This window comes from Carya illinoinensis, chromosome 15 (genome assembly GCF_018687715.1).
Source record: "Carya illinoinensis cultivar Pawnee chromosome 15, C.illinoinensisPawnee_v1, whole genome shotgun sequence".
NCBI classification, from domain to species: Eukaryota; Viridiplantae; Streptophyta; class Magnoliopsida; order Fagales; family Juglandaceae; genus Carya; species Carya illinoinensis.
This window is the reverse complement of record NC_056766.1, coordinates 23,853,370-23,880,341: the sequence shown is the minus strand read 5'-3', so window position 1 is coordinate 23,880,341 and position 26,972 is coordinate 23,853,370. Positions and strand designations below refer to the sequence as shown.

At 38.6% G+C, this 26,972-nt stretch overlaps 1 protein-coding gene across 2 annotated transcripts in view; it reads right to left on the bottom strand.

The window, feature by feature from the left end:
• The window catches only part of LOC122295883 (transcription initiation factor TFIID subunit 10), a 38,371-nt gene extending 21,016 nt beyond the window's left edge, over positions 1–17,355 (bottom strand). The window contains exons 1-3 of one of the 2 annotated variants that reach the window (XM_043105149.1): positions 17,025–17,355; positions 16,308–16,619; positions 16,108–16,172 (exon numbers count right to left, since the gene is read on the bottom strand). In XM_043105149.1, coding sequence (XP_042961083.1) covers positions 16,108–16,172; positions 16,308–16,400 — 158 coding nt within the window. In that variant the 5' untranslated portion in view covers positions 16,401–16,619; positions 17,025–17,355. The remainder of the gene's footprint in view (positions 1–16,107; positions 16,173–16,307; positions 16,620–17,024) is intronic. The other variant, XM_043105150.1, reaches the window with a different exon arrangement.
• Positions 17,356–26,972: the final 9,617 nt, after the last annotated feature.

Below are 26,972 nucleotides of genomic sequence, written 5' to 3'. Positions count from 1 at the left end.
AAACCCTAAGCCCCATTACCCTTGCTACAACATTGACCCCCTAAGCAACAAGATCAAGATCCAAACCACCTAGCCAAGCCGTGTACTCCAACCCAACCTTTGGATCAAGCTCTTTGTTTAGGTAAAGCTCTCTCGATACGTATGTTAGGCTAATGCCATGAGATCATATGAAATTAGTGAAATTCGGATTTCACAAGGGGCTAGGAAATACACATGCTAGAATTAGGTTTATGGCATTAGAATGCATGTTTATTCTAATGCATGTTTATTCTAATGCCTGTTTATACACAGGATTGGACAAGTATACATATAGGAAGATTATTTGAATGAAGTCATGCATATATGAGGACTTGAACCCACAATTTTGATGGTCTAAACATTGGGAGAGATTCTGCAAAGATAGATCATGAGCAATTTTGGTGACATTTAGTCTATGCTTGAACATGGATGGATGCATTGAGGATAGGGTCATGTGAACTCAAATGACTAAGCATTAACAGCATTCATAGTCACATGTTTGCTTAGACAAGATTAGGTTTGAAGATCTTAGAGTGCATAGGTAAGAATTGCGATGGATGATAATAGACTAAAATTATTAACGTGATCTAGCAAAAGTTAAGGGCTAATTGAAGGTTTAGGAACTCAATAGGCATTCGGGGTAGTCCAACTATGTAACATACGGGTTATAAATTAGGAATTAGAATTTTTATTTTATAATAAGGATTATTACTATTATTATTATTTTATTTTTCTTTTGGGTGAGACTAATTGACTGATCTGCCGCCCTTCATGCCGTGCCAGCCTTTTACACCGCCATAGTGATTTCTTAGTCTGAAAGTTTTCTAGGCGGTAATCAACTTACATGCTGGAATCTTCACCTATAAGATCTCTCCTTCCTCCACAAAATTTCCTCCTTCACGCCAACAAGCCCTCACGGCCAGTACCTCCTGCAAGTGAAAATCGAATTTTTCTTCTACACAGTAAAGCCCATAGCCCCTCACATCAAGCCAAGCACTTACCTCGCCGGAAACCACCACAAAACACGCCAACGGTAAGTCCTATTCTCTCGCCTCCTTCGTTTTTCCCTCTCTCTGCCATGGGTAACAAATTCCTCAATGTATTCCATGGCTGCCACCGCCAACCACCACAGGGAGCTGGGAGTGCTCAGTTTTACTCACAGAAACTGTCGGTCAACCACTTTCCTTCAGTCCTCCACTGTTCCGATAAGCCCCCGCTGAGATCTCCCTCAGTATCGCACGATACTCCCTCTCCCATAAGCCTTTGTCTTCCCTTTTATTGTTTTGTTTTCAGCCTTTCCAAAAAGTGCATGCATGCTTTTGGTTATTACAAAAACACCCTTCAACCCAATGCCTTTAGATTTCTGTAAAAACCTCTTGAAGAATCCTTTTGAGTAATTACGTTTGTGCCCTTAAGTGTACATGGCAGATTGTATGTTTTAACCTTGGATCATTTATGTGGGTTGTGCTTGGGTTTTTTTTTTTTTATTGGCACCAAGTCCGAGAACAACGTCCCATCTAATCTTGGGAGTGCACAAACCCTCAACAAGTGTACCTCGGGTAATTCAAGAGAAAAATCCCCCAATCTGATGGCCCTTAGAAATTATTTGCACCCAAGGGGATTTGAACCTTAAACCTAGAAGGAGTATACCCTAAGCCCAAGGCCTTTACAAAAAATCCTCAAGGGATTTTCTTGTCTCTCTTGCCCCCGCCTAAAGGGGCAGTTTCTTGTACATACTGGGCTAGGCCTTTTCTTTAATTCATACAATTTTGATTACTTATCAAAAAAAAAAATATTACTAAGTATTAAATTTATGATTAGCCTATAGTAGTGTAGAGTCTATTTTATGAAGTTATATTTCCATTGTTTATTTTTTCAGATTTTGATAAATTATTATGTTAATACTTTAAATAGAAAATCAAGGAACATGTTATGGGTTTTAAATAATATTACTATCTATTAATCTTAGTATAACTAAATATTTATTAGATTAATTTCATGGTATGATTTTAATTAATTAAAATGCTATGGCACGCTTTCTTAGAAATTTAGTAATGTTTAGTGCTTTGTATAGGTAACAAACTGCGAAGTGAAGTCTTGGAAGCAAGGCAAAGAGGTAACTAGCATGATCATAATCTTTATGCGTGCTTTAATTATTCTGTTATGCACAAAAAAATGATGTTTAACTATGCTATGTACAGCCAATTCCAGGTTAGCCCTTTTTATGAACCCTCAATGAATTACAACGCTATGCTTGTGAATGAAATTATGTATGAAATGTTAATTGACAGTTTGATTGAATGGATGCTATGTCATGCTACATAACATTTTTGTTATGTTATGCTATGTCATGCAATGCTCATGTTAAGCCACGTCACGTAATGCTCATGTAAGTTATGTTATGAAATACTCACGTCTATATGCCATGTTAAGAAGTGCTATGCCATGCATCTGAATATGACACGTCATGAAAGTTCACGAAGTCAACATGTCACATGTATCATGATAAGTAAGAAATCATGTGAATAATAAGTAAGCTTTAAGAATGGCCTTATGTTATGGGTGGATGCGCAAGCCATGGACCTAAGCATGGTCCACCATAAGTGTGCTATGATGTATTTGGTGATACGGACCTAAGCATGCCTCACCATGTACTATGCTATGATGTATGCAGTAACATGGAGATGTACTGAAAGTAGCTGTCGTGCTGTAAACCATATATCCTTCGATCAAGGGGCATTGGGGTGGTTGGCCACCATGGTTAGGGAAGGTGTAGCTGTTGAGGGACACTCTGAGTTTATCAAGACACGCAGAAGTGGACCTCAAGTTCTGGTGCTGCAGAGAAAGAGCAACTCTTATGGGAGATTTTTCTCCCTATCGGAATTTGGTCAAGGTAAACGCCGGGGTATGTTAGTTATACCAGAAGGAAAGAAGGGGGTGGGGTGGAGAAATCTTGAGGAGATGCTGCAGGAACTATCAGGGAAATACTCTGGAGCGAGAGGACAAAACAGGGGTATTCCCCCATTACAGTTTACTCCATCGTCGCAGGGGCACCATCCCCTCTCGTACAGTGAAGCCGTATCTCGAGCGCCACAAAATACAGAGGGAGCAGTTGAGCTTTCTACTATGGTGAGGAGTCAAGGTAGCGTAGGGGATGGCAGGGGGCTGTCGGGGATGAAAATGGTAACAGTGGTGCATGCCTTGGCTGAAATGGAGAAGCAAGTGGGAAGCTTGCAGGAGTCTCTGGCATTATTGAAACGCAGCGTCGAGGAGGGGGGAGAGTTGGGCTTGGGCCAGGCAGAGGGAAAGCCCATGCAGGTTGGGTTTACGGGTAAAGGGAAAGAAGTGGTTTATAAGGGTGGGGGGGTTTTATCTTACGGGCCTCAGAAAGGGAAGGAGACATTAGGCCCTTATGGGCTGGGCTCGTCCAGAAGCCCACGTAAAGCCTAGAAGGCTACAGGGGGCCGGATCTCTGTATCGGCCCTGGAGCACCCAAAAGAGCCCGAGAAGCTCCTTTTCGGGCCAAGTCTGGGACCGGGTCTTGGACAGAAAGGGGCGATGGGGGGAGACGAGGCCTCAGGTGGTTGTCCGACGGTCGTGCTGTCGACGGTGGAGGAGACGGCGAGGGAGCAGCACCTCGGCCAAGCTACGGAGTGCTCTGAGCTGCAGATAAGGTCGGCTTCTGATTCAGGGCAGATACAGAAAGTGACGATGGAAGTTTGTGAAGTTGCAGAGGGTAGTGAGGGGACGGAAACAGGGGAAATTATAGAGGGGGAAATTTTGACTCTAAGCATATGTGACCAGCAAGAGAAGGATGGGGTGCAGCAAGGGGTGTTGTCGGGTGGGAGGTCTCTGAACATCTCGGAACCTAAGGGGGTGATTCTCTCTATGCCGGCTGATTTAGTGCAGGCTAACTTAAGTTCTTGGAGGGAAGTGTGCATTCTTGGAGGGGAATCAAAGGAAGCCGATGGAAATGCTTTGGCTATGGTGGTTAAAGAGTCTGCAACAGATCAGGAGGAGGTAGAGGGGGAGGGAAATTTGGTGTTGTTTGAACCGTGTGATAAAGCTATGGAGGGGGAGGAAGATTTTGAAGCAGACCCAACTCCCATCAGCATGGTAACTCCTAGTTTATCAGATGATTGGCTGCTGAAAAAGATAGAGGATCTTCAGAGTTGCTTAGGAATCTCATGTGTGGGGTATGAAGAACAGTTCAAAGCTTTGATTATAGCCATAGAGGCAGGTCAGCAGGGTGCTGGGTCTAAAAGAGAGAGAGAATTGAGGAGACTGACCCGGTCCCTTAACTATGATAGCAAGGAGGGGAGTGCAAGCCGTGGAAGAAATAAAGGGAGGGTCGGTTCAGTTGTTAAATGAAGCCCAAAATCATGAGCTGGAATGTTAGGGGCTTAAACGAGATTAATAAACGTCTCCGGGTAAGAGCTTTACTAAGGCAATGGAAGGGGGACATAATTTGTTTGCAGGAAACAAAGTTAAAACAGATAGATAGAAGTATTATTAGAAGCATTTCGAGTTGTATTTATGTAGGCTGGAACTTTTTACCGTCGAATGGGGCATCCGGAGGGATTTTGGTTATGTGGGATAAGAGGGTGGTGGAGATCATAGAAGAGTACGTGGGAGAATATTCGGTGGGGTGTCTCTTCAAAAACATTGATGATGGTTTCCGGTGGGCTTTTGCAGGGGTATATGGTCCTAATGTAGAGAGCGAAAGACGGTTTCTTTGGGAGGAGCTAGCTGGGGTATGCTCATGGTGGGAAGCCCCATGGTGCATCGGAGGGGATTTTAACGTGACAAGATTTTGTAGTGAGAGATCAGGGGGAGGCAGGCAAAACCAAGCCATGATGGATTTTTCAGATTTCACCTCTGAGATGGGACTTATGGATATACCGCTTATGGGAGGGGAATTTACTTGGTCCAACAACCATGCGTGGTCAAGGTTGGACAGATTTTTACTATCTCCTTCGTGGGAGTCACAATACCCCGATTTATGTCAGAAAAGATTCCCGAGGTTATGTTCGGATCATTTTCCCATTATGCTAGATGGTGGTGGGATACAAGGGGGTAGAAGGCCTTTCAAATTTGAGAATATGTGGCTAAAAGTAGAGGGGTTTGTGGAATTGATCAGGCAATGGTGGAGTTCATATTCCTTCGTTGGCAATCCAAGCAAGATTTTGGCGGAGAAGCTGAAAGCTTTGAAGAAAGATTTGAAGATATGGAATGAACAGGTGTTTGGCAATGTAACCGCTCAGAAAAAGAATTTGTTCCAAGAGTTACAAACCCTGGAGGGTGTAGGAGAGGGGAATAACCGTAAGGTTCAAGTCACTGCTGATTTAGAAAGACTGATTTTAATGGAGGAAATATCGTGGAGACAAAAATCGAGGGCCTTGTGGCTAAGAGAGGGGGATAAGTGTACACAATTCTTCCACCGAGTGGCTAATGCGCATAGGAGATTCAATACCGTTGATTCCATGATCATTAATGGTGAAAATATTTCAGACCAAGAGGTGATAAAGGAACATGTGGTTGGTCATTTTCAACACTTGCTAGCGGAACCGCATGTTTGGAGGCCGACTTTAGATGGCCTATCTTTTGAGGCCATAGATTCTTCTAGTAGAGAATGGTTGGAGAGGCCGTTTGAAGAGGAAGAGGTACACCAAGTGATTAAAAAGATGAATAAAGACAAAGCACCCGGCCCGGATGGCTTCACTATGGCTTTCTTCCAATCTTGTTGGGAGGTGGTGAGAGAAGAAGTAATGCTGGTTTTCCATGAATTTTTTGCGCATGGCTTTTTTGAAAAAAGCTTAAACGCAACTTTTATTGCTCTAATTCCTAAAAAAGCAGGGGCAATGGAGGTCCGTGATTTTAGACCTATTAGTCTTGTGGGTAGTGTGTATAAGATGCTCTCTAAGGTTCTTGCCAATAGGTTGAGTACGGTCATGGAAAAAATCATTTCGAAATCTCAAAACGCCTTCGTGAAGGGGAGGCAAATTCTAGACTCGGTTCTTATAGCAAATGAATGTCTGGACAGCAGAATCAGGTCCGGAATCCCAGGTATTTTGTGTAAACTTGATATGGAGAAGGCATACGACCATGTGAATTGGGATTTCTTGATTTATATGTTGGGTAGATGTGGTTTTGGGGCAAGATGGATGAAGTGGATAAGGCACTGTGTTTCAACGGTGCGTTTCTCGGTTTTAGTAAATGGGGATCCAGTGGGTTTTTTTAATAGCTCCCGGGGGCTGAGGCAAGGAGATCCCTTATCCCCTCTCCTTTTTGTTCTGATAATGGAGGCTCTAAGCAGAATGGTGTCGGAGGCAGTAGGGGGTGGTTTTTTCTCAGGTTTTACCGTGGGGGGTTATCATGGTTCTATCATTATCTCTCACCTTCTCTTTGCAGATGATACTCTTTTGTTTTGTGAGGCAGAGGCAGGTCATATTGAAGCTCTGAAGGCCATTTTGATTTGCTTCGAAGCTGTATCTGGGTTGAAGATCAATCTTGCTAAAACGGAGATGGTTGCGGTGGGGGAAGTAAATAACATCAGTGGGCTAGCTAACATCTTGGGGTGTGTGGTCTCATCATTGCCTTTGAAATACCTAGGCCTTCCGCTGGGGGCTTCGTTTAAAGCAAAATCTATTTGGGAGGGGGTGCTGGAAAAATTCGAACGTAGGCTGGCTGGGTGGAAGAAGGTCTATCTTTCAAAAGGGGGGCGGATTACTTTGATTAAAAGCACTCTATCTAACCTCCCTACATACTACCTATCCTTATTTCCACTCCCAGCTAGCATAGCAAAAAGACTGGAGAAACTTCAGCGAGAATTCTTATGGGGGGGGATAGGAGATGAGTTTAAGTTTCATTTGGTGGAATGGGATAAGATTTGTACTCCGTTGAGAGATGGTGGGTTGGGGGTTCGGGATTTAAGGGCTTTTAATTTGGCACTCTTGGGCAAATGGTTGTGGCGGTATAATTTTGAGAGAGAAGCTTTATGGAAAGGAGTGATTGACATAAAGTTTGGCAGTGAATGTGGGGGTTGGGTTTCAAAAGAGGGAAGGGGGACTTATGGAGTGGGGCTTTGGAAGTATATTAGGAAGGGATGGGGTTCTTTCCAGTGTAACACCCAGTTGTGCTTGGGGGATGGTAGTAGGATCAGATTTTGGATAGATAAGTGGGTGGGAGATATGACTCTAAAAGATGCCTATCCCACAATCTTTGCTATTGCACGGGAAAAAGTAGCTAGAATGGCTGATCTGAGGGTGATTAATCAAGACTCTCAGGAGTGGAATATTAGTCTTATCAGGGATGCAAATGATTGGGAAGTAAACGACTTGATGGAATTTATGAATCTACTGTACAGTGTGCCCATTGCTGTCAGAAATGAAGATGAGATGGTATGGTGTCCTAATAAAAAGGGGAAATTCTCAGTACAGTCCTTCTATGCAGCCAATACCATACAACAAAGGCCCAAGTTTCCGTGGAAGAATATCTGGAGAAGTAAAGCTCCCACCAAGGCTGCTTTTTTTGTGTGGACAGCAGCACTAGGGAAGATTTTGACCACAGATAATCTTAGAAGACGTGGCCTCACAATTGTGGAATGGTGTTGTTTGTGTAGAAATAATAGTGAGACAGTTGATCACCTTCTTCTACACTGCAAGTTTGCAAGCGAGATATGGAATTTCTTCTTCAACAAAATGGGATTAGCATGGGTAATGCCAGGTAGGGTGGAGGACCTATTAGCAAGCTGGAAAGGAATTACTGGGACTCAGCAAATTGCAGCCTTATGGAGGATGGCTCCAATCTGTATTTGTTGGTGTATTTGGAGAGAGAGGAATGAGAGAATTTTCGAGGATCATGAACGATCCCCGGAAGAGTTTAGGAGTTTCTTCTGGAAGACCTTATTTCTATGGGTTATTGCTCTAGATTTTAATGGCCTAAGCTTCCATGATTTTCTTATTTCTGTTTCTAGTACTTAATTAGGTGTATGTTCATGTATACCTCCTGTGTACCTGGGCTATGCCCATCTTTTATTAATAAAGCTTTATTACCTATCAAAAAGAAACATGGACCTACGCGTGCTTCACCATATGCTATGTTATGATTATGCGGTGCCACAAACCTAAGCGTGGTTTACCATATGTATGCTATGATGTATGAAGTGCTACAAACCTAAGTGTGGCTCACCATATGTTATGCTACGATTTATTCGGTCAACGACAATTGGACCAATGCACATATGTTATGATGGCTACTAAGTAAGTGAAAGACAAGATGAATAAGCTATGTAGGAATGATAGAAAATGTATGGCGTCAGTTATTCATGCATTATGTTACATGTATTGCCATGATTATGTTAATTCCGCGTATGTTACTAATGAATGATCTATATGCTATGTGTGTATGCCTATGCATAAAAGTTTTTCTAAATCAAGTCTGGTGTCAAGTTAAATTAAATTTACAGTATGATGTGCTCTTCCTAAGTTTTTGACTCATTTGCTTCCCTATTTTTATGTTTTAATGTCCCAGATGATGATTACGTGGATACAGAGCTAGAATGCCAAGAGTAGAATTAATTTCAAGAGACTTAGACCTTGAAAAAGTGTTACTTCCATATGGACTTAGTTTATGATTTAGACATTTGAACCAGTGTTATTATCAAATAGAACTAGTTATGTCATGTTGTTATGTTTTCAGCTTTTACATAATGAAAGACTGTCATGCTAGATAAGTTTTATGATTTAATAAATGAGGCATTTTTATGATGTCGTCTTTATTGGGCATTATGGTACGAATGTACATGACATTCCTGACTTACAAGAAGGTGAGGTACAAACTAAGAGAAGTTTGTCTTTAAAGTGATGGTATGTGAGATTATAAATTGATGGGATTACATATTTATTGGATAGGTGATTATGGATGCGCTAATTGATGTCTAGAGTTGCGAGGTAAGTAATATGATCATGCCCTTCATTGTCATGCATATTTTCTAAGATATGTAAGTAGCATAATCATACCCTTACTTGTATGGTAAACGATGTTTTTAAGGTATTAATGTATGGCCCTTTATTGAAAGCCTCTTTTTACATACTAAGTTATGATATGATGAAAGTGAGTTTCAAAGTCATGTTATTATACGTTTTACATGCATCATGATATGTTTTCATTTATGATTACGATAAGCTATGTCATTGTGTGTTCTACATGCATCGTGGTAAGAAAAAAAAAAAGACAAGTTATGAAAGAAACCTTAAGAATGGCAATGAGAGATGCATGGTACCAATGCAGTTATGGGTGGATATGTAAGCCACAGACCTAAGCGTGGTCCACCATGGTATGTTATGATAAGTTAGGTTTCCCTTGTGGCCATAAGTGGTGAAACCGGTGCACAACCCTACACACGGGGGTTAAGGTGTGCTGGCCATTAAAGAAATAGAAAGACAAGTTCAATGAGATATGCATAGTACATGTAACATGTTTATGTTAGTATAAGTATGCACATTTTTCAAAAAAAACCCTACGTGCATATTATTTTTACTGCGCTATGTATTACTTATTAAGTATTCAACTAATTTTCCCCAAGCCTCCTTTATAGTTTGAACACAATCTTCCTTTAATAACCAAGCAACTTCAAACCTTAAGCATTTTGTCTTTGGGTTGCCATGAATCCTTCTATTCCCTATAAAGATAACAAGTGGTGAATGGTCTGATTTTACTGCAGGTTCTACAAAGCAGCAGCCATCCTTAAACATATGCTTCCAATGGATTTGCTAGAGCTCGATTCAACTTTTCTTTAGTAAAGCTTCTACCGCTTCTATTGTTGGCCCAAGTGTACTTTGTGCCTCTAGTCTAAATCGAGTTTAATGAGCAACATTCAAGGGCACTCTAAATATTTCCATCTGTGTGTATGGCCTAGGGCAGCCTCCCTCCTCCTCACCTTGACAGGTGATTTCATTGAAATCACCACAGCATAGCCATGGTGTGGAGGCCACTAGTTTGATGGCCTTTAAAAATTCCCAGCTCCAGTTTCTTTTAGAAGTCTCAGGGTGGCCATAGAAGCCTGTAAGGAGCCAGGTTGGTGCTTCAGGGTCAGTTGTCACATGGGCATTAATATGCCACCTCAAGTAGTTGTAAATGACTACTTTCACATGACTCTTCCACATTAGTACAAGTCCTCCACTACTCCTACTACTTTCTACCACCAAACAAGAATCAAATTTTAACTTGCTGCAGACTTCCATCACTCTCTTTTTTGAACATTTCGTCTCCATAAGAAATACCATTTATGGGCGCTTATCCTTAACTAGGAGGTTAAGAAAGTTAACTGTCTGAGGGTTCCCAAGCCCTCGGCAGTTCCAGCTTATTAGGATCATGTCTATTAGCAGGGCTGCCTTGCAGCTCCCACCAATCCCATTTGCTCTTCATTTTCACATACTTCAGTTTTCTTGCCTTTCTTCTTGCACCTACTCTTGTCATGGACAAAGCCCACGTGAGAGCCATTAGAAGCTGTTAGGGAGGCTCTTTTCTTACCTACCTTCCTAGTGATCATGCTATCCTGAGGGTCCTCTAGCTTGCAACTGGAAGCACATTCATCACTCTCATCCCTCGATTGTGACTTCCCATTATGCCCTTCCTGCTCCAGATTATTAAGGCCCTCCACCTGGATTGCCACCTATGCCACCTCAGCAGCCTTGTAGCTTTGTAATAAAGGAGCTTCCACCTCAGCAGCCAAGACACTTACAGGTAGAGGGGGGCTGTATGTCGTCTTGTGCAAGGACCATAGGATGATCTATTAGCTGAAAATGTGTTTGTAGGTTGCTAAGAGCATGATTCTTGGACAAACCAGTGTCCTCAACAGAGAAGTCAGTTGCCTTTTTTGGCACCTCGAGTGTTGAGGACATTTCCCCATTTGGCAAGCTATCTTGACCTTTATTGCCTGCACTGGCAGAATTGCCAAAAGTGGAGTCAATTTGCTGGTAACAACTCGAGATCCCAAGGTTGTAGGCATCCCAACCCTGCTTTCCTGCTATTGAAGAATCAAAATCTTTCTTGCCCAAACCAACTCCCTTGCCATCAGAGGTGCTTTGCATGAGCTCTTCTTTATCCCCCGGATCTTTCCTGTTCCTTTGCTAGGCCTGGTAAGAACTCAACTGAGGACTCGCCCTGAGCTAGGTGCCATACGGGAGTTGTTGTTCATCTTATAGCCTTCCATCCCATGCAGGCTTAGAACATTTCTTCTTGGTGTGTTGAGTAGCCCCACAATGGAAGCAGAAAATGGGCAGTCTCTCATATTTGAATGATATCCAGGCTTTACTTTCCCCCATGTCGAGGAATCGACCTCTTGGTAGAGGCTTGGTAGTGTCGACTAACACTTTGACTCTCAAGTATTGGCCCCAACCCATTCCCTAGTCATCAACATCAACTAGCAGAACTTGACCAATGGTAGCACCCAGCTTTTCCACCCATTTTCTTATTCATACCCGCAAAAGGCAAGTTATGGAGTTAGATCCAGAATGGTTCCAACGTGAAGTTTATGTCTTGGAGATTTAGGCAACCAAAACAATCTTGTAAACATACAAGGTTCCTGTAAAAGGACCGGGTTGACCCTGCATCATCTTATGCTTCTCGTCTATATCTTTGAACTCGATCAGGAAACTGTTCTTCCCAACCTCTTTGAAGATTAATGGCCCTCTACTTTCCACACCTTGGTCATTGTGGCCTTGAAAGCACCCTTGTTGAGGTCCTTCTCTGATACTACCAGTGCTTCCAGACACTTCTTACTCTTCTCCTTAGAAACCAAAACATCCTCTTATAAGAGGTTTACAGATTACTGCTACTCTTCAGTTAACCATAGGCCCTCATACAAGTTGGAAATCTCGCCATCCGTTGTAACTAGAAACTGAAACCACTAATGACTCTGCAGATGAAACTGAGAGACGAACCTCTATGCTCTGCAAGAGACAAAGAAACCACCCCACCTTTCCTAGAGAGAGAGAACCCCCATGTCAATTCTCGCAAAAGGGAATATTCGATCCTTGAAGATCAGTCAAAAATTCATTGGGTCAAATGGAGCACACTAAACAAGTCAAAGGACCAAGGGGGACTAGGGTTTAGGAACTTTAATAGCTTCAATCTTGCCCTTCTACCAAAGCAAGGGCGGAAAGTACTTACAAGCCTTGAGTCTCTACCTGCCTCATACTAAAATAGAAGTACTTTCCACATAAATCTATTCTCGATGCAAAAATGGAGTGCAGACCATCACTAGCTTGAAGGAGTATGCAAGTTGGCCTAAAACTGCTAGAGGAAAGCCTGTCATGGAGAATTGGCAATGGACTTTAGGTAAAGGTTTGGGAAGACAAATGGTTGCCAAGACCCCATTTCCTTGTCCCTCACTCAAACAGCAATATACAACTGCAGTAACATGGGTGGCCGAATTAATTGACCCTATCCTCAAAAGATGGGACAACACTCAGCTAACTAAGTTGTTCCCTCAGACTATGGTGGACATTATTAAATCAATCCCCATCAGTTTGGGTCACAGAGGGGATCGATTGATTTGGGAAGGCACTAGCAATGGCATCTTCTCAGTGAAGAGTGCCTACCACCTTCATAGGGAACTACAAGCCAGCAAAGAAGGTGGAACCTCAAATGTTCAAGCACAATCTGATTCTTGGAAAGACTTGTGGAAAATGCAGGTGCCCAGTAAGGATGTTTCTTTGTAGGACATGTAATGAGTCACTACCCACCTTTAAAAATATGCAGAAGAGGAAACTTAAAGATGATAATCTGTGCCCTATCTGTCATCTAGAGGAGGAAACTGCAAGGCACATATTGTGGAATTGTGGGGGCAACTCAAGATGCGTGGTGTCAAACTAGTAGACCGCTACAAAAATTATCCCTAGATGGTACCTACTTTAATTCCACCTGGGATCAAACATCTGAAAGACTACCAAAGCTAGCTCTGGAAGAAGTAGGGATGATACTAAGACTAATCTGGTCTAGAAAGAATGAATATGTGCACGTGAAAGAGTTCAGACACCCTAATGCGATTATTAACAAAGCTTATGAAGACATGAAGTGCTTTAAGGCCACCAAAACTACTGTCCTTGCTACTACAGCCCCTATATGTTCCCATAGCTCTCAATGTTGGAAAAAACCTCCAGAGGGTCATTACAAAATGAACTGGGATGCCTCTGTCAATTCCTCAATGGGCTTAATTGGTATAAGAGCAATTCTCAGAGACTGCAACGGAATGGTTCTTGGTACACTAAGAGCTAGAAGGAACCTCAAACTTTCTCCATGCTCTGTTGAGGCATATGCTATGATGGTGGCAGTCCTTTTCTACAAAGAGCAGGGTTTCATGATATTATCCTTGAAGGTGACTCAAAGTGGTCGAGAGGCTGCAGAATTCCTTGGAGGGTTGGAGTCTATGCTATTTATTCCTTCCAAATCATCCCATAATAATTTTCATGCACAATCTAGATTAGGACCATAAACACCTGCAAAGACCCATTGAAACAATGAAATTGAAATGCATCGGCATAACCAAGACTAATCCATCTACAACATTCTTGAACAAAAAAGCCACCATAAAAGCCACCACACAATCTTCTATCTTTTCCACCACCCTTTTATCCCACCTCACTACGATGCCTCCTGAAGTTCCATTGGATGGCAAATAGAGCCAACCCAATTGACTACAACCCCCACAAACTTCTAATTATATTTAATGAAATGAGTTCCAATTTTGTTTCTTGTAAACATACAACATCCACTTTCCATTTTCAAAGCTAATTTTCTGATTTTGAGGTGCTTTTCTATCTCATTCAGCCCCTTTACATTCCACGAAATGATGTTAGGCTTCATCCATTACCCTTCCCTTTGATCATCCACTTTCCATTTTTAGTTCTCTAGCTCTTTTCTTTGTAGAAGTGAGCTTGTAACATACGAACCTAGAATTTAGGTTAAGTCAGTTAGAAATTATTTAGTTATGTTATGATTATATTTATTCTTTTTATTAATTACTTATTTATTAAATTATCTCTATGGTAAGATTTTAAGTAATTAGATTGCTACGACACGTTTTCTAGAAAGATTAGTAACGTCTAGTGCCTCGTATAGGTCACGAGGTACGACGTGAGATTTCTGAAGCAGCACTAAGAGGTAAATAGTATGATCATATAAATGTACACGTAATGTAAATATTATAATTGGGTATGATAATATGATATGGTTTTGATGGTTATCTACGTTGCGCTAAGAGCCAAGTCAAGGTTAGATTGCTTTCACGAACTTCTATGAATTACGATGATTTACATGAAAGTAAGCCTATATATATGTTATGCTTTTACGGATTGTTGATTGATGGATTGAATGTTACAAAAATCACATGGAAATCATGATATGATCATATAATAATTTAAGATAGGTGTTCTATGAATTAAAATAGCCAGATCATGCATGCTTCATTCATGTAGTACTTAGACCATATATGCCATGTATTGTTCATGCAATAACTTAAGTCAAGCATGCCATGTAATAAATAGCCCAATCATGTATGACATGTTCATTAGTTCTCAGATCATGCATGCCATGAAATGTCATAAAATGATTAAATCATGTTAGGCCATGTCATGCTATACTATACCATGTACAAGAATATATCATGTTATGCCATGCCATGTACAAGAATATGCCATGTTAGAAAAGTCTAAGAAGTCCAAGAAAATTATCATGCATCAAGAAAGATAAACATTTTAAGGTAACACGGATCCAAGCGTGTTTACCACAGTTATGCTAAGACGGTACCACGGACTCAAGCGTGGTTACCACAAGTTAAGTGAAACACGGACTCAAGCGTGTTTCACTCCATGTCATGCAAGTTAAGTGAACATGGACCCAAGCATGTTTCACTTCATGTCAAACAAGATAAGAGAAACACAGACCCAAGCGTGTTTCACTCCATGTCAAGCAAGATAAGTGAAACACGGACTCAAGCGTGTTTCACTCCATGTCAAGCAAGATAAGTGAAACACGGACCCAAGCGTGTTTCACTCCACGTCAAGCAGGATAAGTGAAATATGGACTCAAGCGTATTTCACTTCATGTTATGCAAGTTAAGTGAAACACGGACTCAAGCGTGTTTCACTACATGACAAGTTATGTGGTGCCATGGACTCAAGCGTGGTTCACCATGAAATAAGTACAATTCAAGATAAACAAGTTACTCATGCATTCACGCTTCATGTTTGCCATGATTATGAGTGTTTCCACCCATGTTAATCCATGAATGTTATATGAAAGTTATGATAAGGCTTTAAAAACCAAATTTATGCTAAGCTAGATGGTATTTTACGGTATGATGTATTATTTACTGAGTATTCGACTCATTTTTGTTATTTGTCTTTTTGTTTTCTTCTATGTTGATTGCCACAGATGGTGATTATGATGATGCAGAGCTGGATGGCCAGGAGTAGATTTAGTATAAGGACTTAGAGATGAATAAGTGTCATTTACACAAGGATTAAGTTTCTTTTATGTCATTTCAATAATTAGTCTTGTTTAAGATTAGCTCATGTTTTACTTTATTCAGTTTCAAGTTTCAAGACTATTTATATCCTTTCAGTTAAGTTTCTTTCAATAAATAAGGTATTTCAGAGTAATGAGTCTTTTTACCGGGCATTTTATTATGTTTGTTAGTAACGTCTCTATCCTACGGGAACGGGGTGTTACAGAGCTCCTATATATAGCATTTGAATGTGATTGAACAGCCTCTTCACTATCTGTGGGACGACTTCCTCCCAAGTTTCTTAGCTCCTAAGAGAATATTTTTTGTTCGAAAAATCCAGAAAGATTAGAGCCTCTTCCTCAAATTTTAAGCTCTCTCCCTCTCTCTCTATCTTCAAATTTGAATTAACTACTAAATTCAAAAAGAGAATTACCTAACACCATAATAATTACTAAATCTCCAAAAAATAGAATGCGGAAACATCAAATATAATTAACATTTTGCATTCTGCTGCATTCTTCTTTGTTCAATGCACTGACTCAATTTAAAAATTCAAAAAATGAACAAAAAGCACTTACAGTCGAACATCAGGACATTGAAACCCACTCTTGGCTAGGTAATGCTCGACCAACTCATCTGGTATCTGAAAGCAAAATAGAAAACACAGAAGCAAAAAACACAAAAGAAAATAAATTATGCAGGTGCATTTAAAAATGATTTTAGATCGAAATTTTCTGGGAAAAAAAAGGAGATTTTTGTAGGAAGAGGAAAGACTTACGGTGGGAGTGTAGTCCATTAAGGATGCGAGAAAATCAGAGAGCGCAGCGTCATCTTCATGCGTACCATCACCCGGTTGCTGATTATGATTCATCCTCGCTCTCTCTGTCTCTGTGTCAATGTGTTCTAGAGAGGAGGGGCGGCAGTGAAGGGTAAAGAACTGGTCCTGGTACTGTCTCTAAGCGTTTTCTTGAGAAAAGAGGGGGAGAAAGCACCGGCAAGGGTGATGAATTGGAGTTTGGGTGTTTAGGAGAGATGGATAATAGTTGTGTATTAGGAAAATTCTCTTTCTGTTTCCTTCCTACGCCTTCCCCTACAAAACAAACCAACCAAATTGAATTTTAACGATAGGCTCTACAAATAGAAAATATTTGCAGTGCATTATGGATTTGGGTTCACAACTGTTGTTCGCTGAAGCAAATAAAGCATACGTCACAACATCAAAAGCTTCGTGTGTCTCCTTATTGTTCATTTTTTGAATTTTAAAATTGAGTTAGTACCATGCCGACAGATTAGAGAGAGACATAAAGAGAGAACCATATCGACGGCAATGACGGCGAAGGAGTTAGGAACTTGGGGTTTACCCTCAGTTGGATTAAAAACAAATATTTCATAACAAGCCCTCAGTTGCATTAACAATAGATGAAGGAAACCATGGAAAACTGAAACTGAAATAACCAAGTCACTGGAAACCGATAGACAAAAACGTAAATCATACCTACGAATCTAGGGATCTGAGGTTCTGCGATGGCACACTCAGAGAAAGCAAGAGAGTGGCGGACGTCTGTGGGCAATGGCGTGAAGCGGAGAAGAAATGGTGTTGCGTAGTGGGTGAAGGGCTACGACGCGAGGTAGAGAGGTTTTCAATGTTCAACACTAAAAAGCCTTGAATGAGGACTTTTACATCAGGAGGTCGCGATGCGGGTATCTGGTATTGTTATGAAGGTAGGTAGGGGCAGAAAGTAGAATAAGGAAGAAGACCAGAAAAAATGAGTCATGAAAGAAACGAAGGGAATGCATCGCATGAGAAAGACAAAGGGAGCCACGGTGTCGTTTCAGTAAAGCCAAGGAAGTGAGAGCAGCAGGTGAAACGCTGTGTATCAAGTCCGATATATTGTAGTTTGGAATAGGAGTGTAACCGGTCCAGTTCGGTCTAGTATTAAGCATATTTTATAAGCGAACCGGTAGGACTGTTCATCCGGGTTCCAATCCGGATATATCCGGACCGGAACCCGGATTTCAAATTCAGGCCGAAACCCGGACCGCGTTAACCCGGGTCGAACATGGGCCGGACTCCAGATGCATCCGGGTTTTTTTAAAACCTGGATTCCAGGTTTCGGGTTCAACCCCTTTTTTTTTCAGATAAGGTTTAAAAGCATAATTTTGTTGATAAAAGCCTATACTGCATTAAAAATGTTGAAAAGCATAATTCTTCTAAATTTACAAAAAAAATTAAAAGTGTCTAAAATCATAATTTTTTATAAAAAGCCTATATTTTATGAAAAACTTTTCTGAGTCATCATTAAAAAGCATACTACTAACATTTTCCAGAATGATAAAAATATATAAAAATGAAAAATAAAATGCATGCAATCTACTACATATTACATTATTTTGTTATTTACACATTACATTACACTGCAAAATACAAAACTACATCATATGAATTACAAAATAATTCCGGCATGTAGCAACTTCCAAGTGATCTAGCTGAGAAATCCTGCAAATACTGTAAGCTAAAAAGGTCAGTACAAAATTACTAAAATGTGACAAGGGGCTAATACAGAAAAAAGAAAAATACTAAAATGTGCAATTACAAAATCACAAAATTAGTAAAAAATTAAACAATTATGTATAACTTTAATTATCACCATATTGAACAGAAATTAGCATCTATAGATTTCTGGAAATACCTTTATAAGTTGCATTCTGTAAAACTTCTATGCTCTACACATCTGTAAAACTTTTGATCTGTTTGGTGTCAATGACCTAGTGGGAAAACTAGTAGGCAAGACTGGCAAGTACAACCTGTCCAAAACCAGACTTAGTTTGCTATTGATAAATGCATGCTACAAATATCAGAAAAATAATCTAATTATTCTACTAACCCAAAAAAGAAAAATCATTTAAATAATGCCAGTGCAGAATATTATGAAGTGCTGCTTCTGCTACACATTTATCACATCCAAACACTCATTGGCTTATTCTTTTTCAAGTTCAATGCACATTCAATTTTAGCTTATAAATGATTAGAGGGAATTTCTTCTTCATGAACTGATATCAATGATCATGGTGGCTAGGCTTTCCACTCCCTTTATCTTTCCATATCTTCACTCTGCTTTAACCAGTTGTTCACAAAAAAATTTCCTCCCTTTATTACACTGCCTTCTAAAGCTTTTCATGCACTGACTAATTAGAAAATGTTGCCATATCTCGAGTTATCCACACTAAAAAAAACAGCTGAAACAGGTAGAAAACTCTTTGATGTTTACAGTTAGAACTGTCTCTCTCTATCTCTCTACACTTAACCCACAAATGACAAGGCTTGAGCACAATGTCATGGTATTGTAAAGACTACAGATCTTATTTATGGCCTAAAAAGATTGGCTTTAAAACACCATTGATTGTGCAAGGAAAACCTTCACCCTTTCCTCATGTCCAATAGGGGACTAACATCCCCGTCAAATATAGTGCAAGAAATAACTCATTTTTCATCTAAATCTTATCTGACTATTTGGTACCTAACATTCAAATGCATATCTGTCATCTTAGTATACTTTATGTATGAATGGTATTACGCATTAGATATTTAATGGCTGCAACACATCTTAACCCAAAAAAGACAAAAAATTGACAAATTAATAAATATCCACACTCATAGATAACCAAAATACTCAAGCAGACCAGGTAAACAAAAGCTAATATGCCTTCTGTCCAAATTTTTATATTTAGCAATAAACAAAAGCTAACTTGCACAAGAAGTCATTAATGCAATAGAAAATCAAGTTTACTTTGATTCCTGATGGATTTAGTACAACTAACAGAAACCCTAGCTCTTTTATGTACATAGCAACAAACCCAGTCTTTAGATCTAAACCCATTACCCACGGCTCTAGCATATTGCAGCTAACAAAATACTCCTCAAAACATTCAAACAAATCAACATAAAAATACTCAAAACATTCAAATATTCTCATAAAAAAAAAAAAACCCAAAATCATTTTCATTAATGATGGTCATATTTCTTTCCATTTGGAGCAGTAGTGTTTTTTTTTTTAAAAAGGAAATAAGATAAAAAATTTTAAAATAAAATGAGATGAACAAAACAACACCTTAGCCGTCTCGCATGTGTGATTCTTAAAGACTGGCATCATGTGAGATACAAGTGCGCGCGGCTTGGTGGCTCGAGTGGGCCACACGCTGATCTTTTGGCAGCAGTACTTCCACTTGGCTTTCAAGATCGACGGCCAATTAGCATGAGGACGATTTGGTGGCCAAAATGCGGTAGCTCATACTTATTGCCACGCGATCAAATTCGGGTTCCGGACAAGACGAAAGCGCTAGCGCTTGAAGGGATGAGAGAGAGAGAGATAGAGGAAACTGAGGGAGGGAGAAGAAGGAGTTTGCATCGCAAAGCAGAGACTGAGAGGGGGAAATCTGAATGTGGGTTGGGGGGGCGGCACGGCTAGAATTAGGTTTTGGGTTATGTTGCTTTAGTTTATAGCACTCGGGTACCGGGTTTTAAACCCGAGTCCCGGATTTAAAATTTGGTACCCGAACTGGATTAATCCGGTTTTTTAAATCCGGATGCCGGCCCGGATTTGACCCGGGCCGAAAACCAGAACCAGAATCCGGTATTCCGAGTTTTTCCGGCCCGGCTGAACAGCCCTACGAACCGGTATATACCGGTTTTGAAATTTGAAGGATTGATACTATACCGATTACACCCCAAAATCGATACTTCTGATTTTACCGATTCCAATCCGGTTTAGTCCTTTTTTTTCGGTATATTATATAGTATATATAATATATAATATAGTGATATATTATAATATATAATATATAGTGATATAGTATTAGTATAACTATTAACTCATTAGACTATAGTGATATAAGATTTTCTTTTTTATAGGTAAAAGATATTTTATTCAAAATAAATAGGCATAACCCGAGTACACAGGAAATATATAAGAAAATACACCTAAGTACAATCTAAAACAAAAACAGGACTAAGAAAAAGCATTACAAATGTTGATATCCCTCACAAGATTGTTCACCCAGAAATTTAAGTGTTAAAGAAAAAGTTCCTAAATTCTATCATTATGTATTCACGATCTTCGAAACACCTCTTATTTCTCTTAAGCCATAAGCACCATAATAAGCATAAAGGAATCATTCCCCACTGAGCAAAACTTCCTCCACTTCCTGTTGCACCTTACCAGCAAGCCAAAAATTCCATCACATGAAAATGCATCACCCAATCGATGCCTACCTTTACAAATAACTCATTCCACAAAATCGTCGCCATTTCACAATGAAGAAACAAATGGTTAACAAATTTACCATCATTTTTACACATGGTGCACTAGTTCATCACATAAAAGCTCATTTTTCCTCAAATTATCAATAATTAAAACTTTCTCAAGTGACACCAACCAATAAAAAATGCAACTTTATTGGGCACTTTAGCTTTCCAAATACACTTCAAGGGAAATGTTATAATATCATGACTAATTAACACCTTGTAATAGGATTTCACAGAAAATCTGCTCTAAAGTATCATGAATCCACTACATCATTTCATCCCTAGTCTGATCAATCTTAGAATCATAAAGTTTTGCATAGAAATCAGCAGCTTCACTCACTTCCCAGTCCTGTAAATCTCTAGTGAATTCCACATTCCAATTTAATATGTTGTTAGAAAACAAGTAAAAATCCGTCACAGTAGCCCTTTTACATTTAGCAATCCTAAAAAGGCTAGGAGATACTAATTTAAGAGCTAAATCACCACACCAAATATCACGCAAAAAAAAAAAAAATATTGGACCCAATCCCCCACTTTGAAATTAGTGTTTTTGATAAAATCCCCACATCCCAATCGAATGGACTTCCATAAACCCACGCCAAACACCTATTTTATTTCATCAGTATACCAATTCCCCCACATCCTTCCATATTTAGCATCAACAATCTATTTTCATAATGCATTATTCTCATTGTTATACCTCCAAAGCCACTTCTTGATAAGAGTTTTATTAAAAAACTTCAAATTCCGCACACCCAAACCTCTACAAGACACCAGAGTGCAAACCTTATTCCAATTCACCAAGTGATATTTTCTTTCCTCCCCAATACTATCCCATAAGAAATTTCTAAAAATTCTCTCAATTTTTGATTGCCCCTACTGGAATAGGGAAATTTAATATTATATTAATTGGTAATTTTCCATATAATACAAAATTATTTTATATAAAATTATATATAATATGAAAAATCATATAAAAGATATTTTATACAATATAAAAAATTAAAATATATACATAAACTGGTCTGATCCGATTCGGTTCAATGTTAGAAAAAGAAAAACCGGTTTTTTTTTGCACCCTAGTCTAGACGCTGCGTTTAGTGAGGTCAAGTCTTTGTGTTTTGTTATTTCAATTACAAATTATAATCCTCCACATGGAAGTCTAGAGTCAATGAGTACATAAAGGGAAATTGAGGATATTCTGGAGTGTGTTTTACTCAAATTGTCTATAGAAATTGGGTGCCTCAAAAAGCCCCAACGGTATTTATTTTACACTCTCTATAATTTATTTCCATTTTATCTCCATTAGTACTCCGAGTGGGATGCTACAGGTATTCACATGGTCAAACCGTATCCGGTTACAGATGCGGGCGGGTATAATATCAGTCTTATTCGCTTGGATCTAATTTGGGTGAATAATTGTTCGGATTCATCTGGATTTTTAAATTCCTGACAAAAAAAAAAAAACAAATCCAATCCGAATCTACAACCTTACAAGTGTCTTTACCCTTCAAAATATTTACAAAAATGACATTGATGTTCCAGCACAAACAAAACTTTCGTTTGAGCATTTTGAGTTTGATTGCATGTAATGAATTCTAAGAGCATCAATATTGGATTAGTTATCATAATCTTTAAAATTTGATTAATATATAATTTTTTAATTTTTAACTAATCACTTAAAACTTGAAGTGTATATTAGATTAGCAATCACACTTTTTATATTAATAAAATATTATTATTATTTATTTGTTAAATACTTTTTATTTTTATAATCAACTAGAGAAACAACAGCATAGAGATGCTAACTTTCATTGGATTGACAGTTTTTGGATGCACATTTATTTTTTATGCATCCAAAAAACTATCAGTTTTTTAGATATTCACAATGCTATGGGAAAGAAGTTATCTGATACAAGTAAATTTATTGATCACTCACTAAATTTACAAATAAATTATTAGCCTATATGAATTATTTGTGAAAATAAATTTATAACTTAAACTGACAGTAAATACAAACACATATATCAAATAATCGCTCCTGTTATAAAAAATTTAAAACATGGATTGGCTATAAGAATGAAATAAAAGGACACTTGAAACTTACAATAAATCTATAAGTGTTATTAATCAGGTCAAATAAGTTAAGCGTGTAAGTTCAATCCATTTATATGAAACGAGTTTAAATGAGTCATGTTAACCTATTTCTAATTAGCTATTAATCGAATGACACGATATGACTTGTTATTTAAATGGGAGGTTGGCTTAAGATTTAAAAATTTGACACGTTTAGTTTAATAGGTTAGGTTCAGACTAATTTATATAATCGAATGTTTATGATTTAATACAACACGATCCAAAAATACAATTCATCATCCTAAATAAAATAGGAATGAAATAAAAGCAAAATATGTACTATTTTTCTATTTTAAATCAAAAGTTGAATTTTACTTTAAGGCATAGTTTGTTTTCATAACACATCTCATTTCAATTCATCTAATTATTATAATTTTTGTAAATTTTTACATAAAATAAAATAAATAATTCAATTTTTTCAAATTCTAAATAATAATAATATTAAAAAATATATATTATAAAAATATTTTATTTGTTATAAAACTATCGAAAGGAGAGAGAAAGAGAGAGAGAGATAGAACTCAGAGAAGTTATGAAACTTATGAATTTCTTAAAGAATTCAACGATATATATAGGCGTACAAAGGGAACTATGCCAGTTACTATGCAGTACTATGCTGGCACTATGTACTGTGCGATGTCGGCCATTTACTATGCCAGTTACTATGCAGTACTATGCTGGCACTATGCGCACTGTGCGATGTCGGCCATTTACTATGCCAGTCACTATACAGTACTATGCTGGCACTATGCACACTGTGCGATGTCGGCCATTTACTATGCCAGTTACTATGCAGTACTATGCTGACACTATGCACTGTGCATTTGGCGGCTAGCTCAAGGTGGTCATACAATTTTACAATGTTATTTTACAACACTCCCCCTTTGGATGACCACATATAATGAATATGCCTCGTTAAAACCTTGCCAAGGAAAAACCCTGTGGGAAAAAACCAATGGCGAAGGAAAAAGAGTACAATATTCATGTGTACCGTAAAATGCTTTAAGATTGTCTCATTAAAACTTTGCGAAGGAAAACCCAGTGGGATAAAACCTTAGCGAAGGAAAAAGAGTACAATCAGCATAAGTCTTCAAGACGTTACTCCCCCTGAAAAGTGCATGATAAAAGGTCTTCAAGTCTCCGCATTCCAATGTTCTGCACAATCTTCTTAAATGTTGCAGTTGGTAATACTTTTGTGAATAAATCTGCCAGATTATCACTTGATCGTATCTGCTTGACTTTAATTTCACCTTTTTCTTGAAGTTCATGAGTATAAAAGAATTTAGGTGAAATATGTTTGGTTCTATCACCTTTGATATATCCTCCTCTAATTTGAGCAATACAAACAGCATTATCTTCATATAAAGTTGTTGGACTATCATTAATCACTGGAAGACCACACTTTTCTTGAATATGTTGGATCATTGATCTTAGCCAAATGCATTCTCGACTTGTTTCGTGAATTGCAATGATCTCTGAGTGATTTGAAGATGTAGCAGATAGTGTTTGTTTGACAGATCTCCATGATATAGCAGAATTTCCATAAGTAAATACATATCCAGTCTGAGATCTACCTCTGTGTGGATCTGAAAGATAACCTGCATCTGCATATCCAACTAATTGTGGACTTGAACCATATTGATAAAATAATCCCATATCAACCGTACCTCGAAGGTATCGAAGGATATGTTTAATACCATTCCAATGTCTTCGAGTTGGTGCGGAACTATATCTTGCAAGTAAATTAACTGAAAATGCAATATCAGGCCGAGTGCAATTTGCAAGATACATCAGGGCTCCAATTGCACTGAGATAAGGTATTTTAGAACCAAGAATTTCTTCATTGTCTTCACAAGGACGAAATGAATCCTTCTGCACATCAAGTGATCGAACAACCATTGGAGTACTCAGGGGATGAGCTTTGTCCATGTAAAAGTGTTTCAAGACTTTCTCTGTATAATTTGACTGATGAATGAGAATTCCATTTGGCAAATGCTCGAGTTACAGGCCGAGACAAAATTTCGTTTTGCCAAGATCTTTCATTTCAAATTCATTCTTTAAATATGTAGCGGTTCTTCTGATCTCTTCAGGAGTTCCAACAAGATTTAGATCATCAACATAAACCGCAATAATAACAAATCCGGAGTCTGATTTCTTAATAAAAACACATGGGCATATTGGATTATTCTCAAATCCTTCTTTCAATAGATATTCGCTAAGGCGTTTATACCACATGCGTCCGGATTGTTTTAACCCATATAAAGATCTTTGAAGCTTAATAGAATACATACTTCTGGATGTACTCAGATTAGAAGCTTCAGGCATTTTATATCCTTCAGGGATTTTCATATATATGTCATGATCTAATGATCTATATAAATATGCGGTGACTACATCCATCAGCTGCATATCCAATCTTTTTATAACTGCCAAACTAATCAAATATCTGAATGTGATTGCATCCATAACAGGAGAGTATGTTTCCTCATAATCAATCCCCGGTTTCTGCAGGAAACCTTGTGCAACAAGTCGTGCTTTATATCGCACAATTTCATTACTTTCATTACGTTTACGTATAAATACCCATTTATATCCAACGGGCATTACACCCTTTGGTGTTTGTATAATTGGTCCAAAGACCTCTCGCTTTGCTAGCGAGTTTAATTCAGCTTCAATAGCTGATTTCCATTTTGGCCAGTCATCTCTACATCGACATTCTTCGACAGTTCTTGGCTCAATTTCTTCATTACTTCTGGTAATGTCAAGAGCCATTTTATATGAAAATATGTTGTCAACAACAGTTTTATTTCTATTCAAAATTTCTCCTGTATTCATGAAATCTATCGAGATCTCGTTATTTTCAGGTACCTGTCCCTCTTCAAGGGAAGACATTTCATGAAATACCTCTTCAGGAGGTTCTTTCTCAGGAGATTTACTCTCTTCATGAACATCAATTACTCTTATGGCCTGTGTTGGTATGGACTCTTCAGGAGTACCAAATTCATTTTGTATTTTCCTCTTCCGAGGAATTTTGTCCTTAGCACCAATAAGCCGTCCACGCTTCATGCGTATCTTAGACTCGCCTATTGCTATTTTGGCAATTTGTCATTCAGGGACTGCAATCCTTGCTGGAACATTAACAGCAGGAATATATGATTTTACCACACCTTTAGTGTCAGTAAATGCATCCGGTAATTGGTTTGCAACACTTTGCAAATGAATAATCTTTTGAACCTCTAGATTACATTCTTTTGTACGAGGATCAAATTGGGAAAGAGCTTTATTTTCCCAAGTAATTTCTTGTCGTGCTTCAGGCACCGACTTCTCATTACACAATGTTTGTCGTGCTTCAGGCACCGACTTCTCATTACCCATTGTTGGAAAAATGGATTCGTCAAAATGACAATCCTCAAAACGTGCCTTAAACATATCCCCTGTAAGAGGCTCAAGGTATCTGATAATAGATGGAGAATCAAACCCAACATATATCCCAAGTCTACGTTGAGGGCCCATCTTTGTACGTTGTGGAGGTGCAATTGGAACATATACAGTACATCCAAAAGTACGAAGATGAGAAATATTTGGTTGCTGACCAAATGCAAGCTGTAATGGTGAATATTTGTGATATGCTGATGGTCTAACTCGAATTAATGATGCTGCATGAATTATAGCATGTCCCCAAGCAGAAATAGGAAGATTTGATTTCATGAGTAAATGTCTAGCGATTAGCTGAAGCCTTTTAATCAATGATTCAGCTAAACCATTTTGAGTATGTGTGTGGGCAACTGGATGTTCAACATCTATTCCTATTGACATGCAATAATTATCAAAAACTTGAGATGTAAATTCTCCTGCATTATCCAATCGAATAGTTTTAATTGGATAGTCAGGGAATTGTGCTCGTAGCTTAATTATTTGTGCAAGAAGTTTAGCAAATGCAGCATTTCTAGTGGAAAGTAAACAAACATGTGACCATCGACTTGATGCATCAATTAAAACCATAAA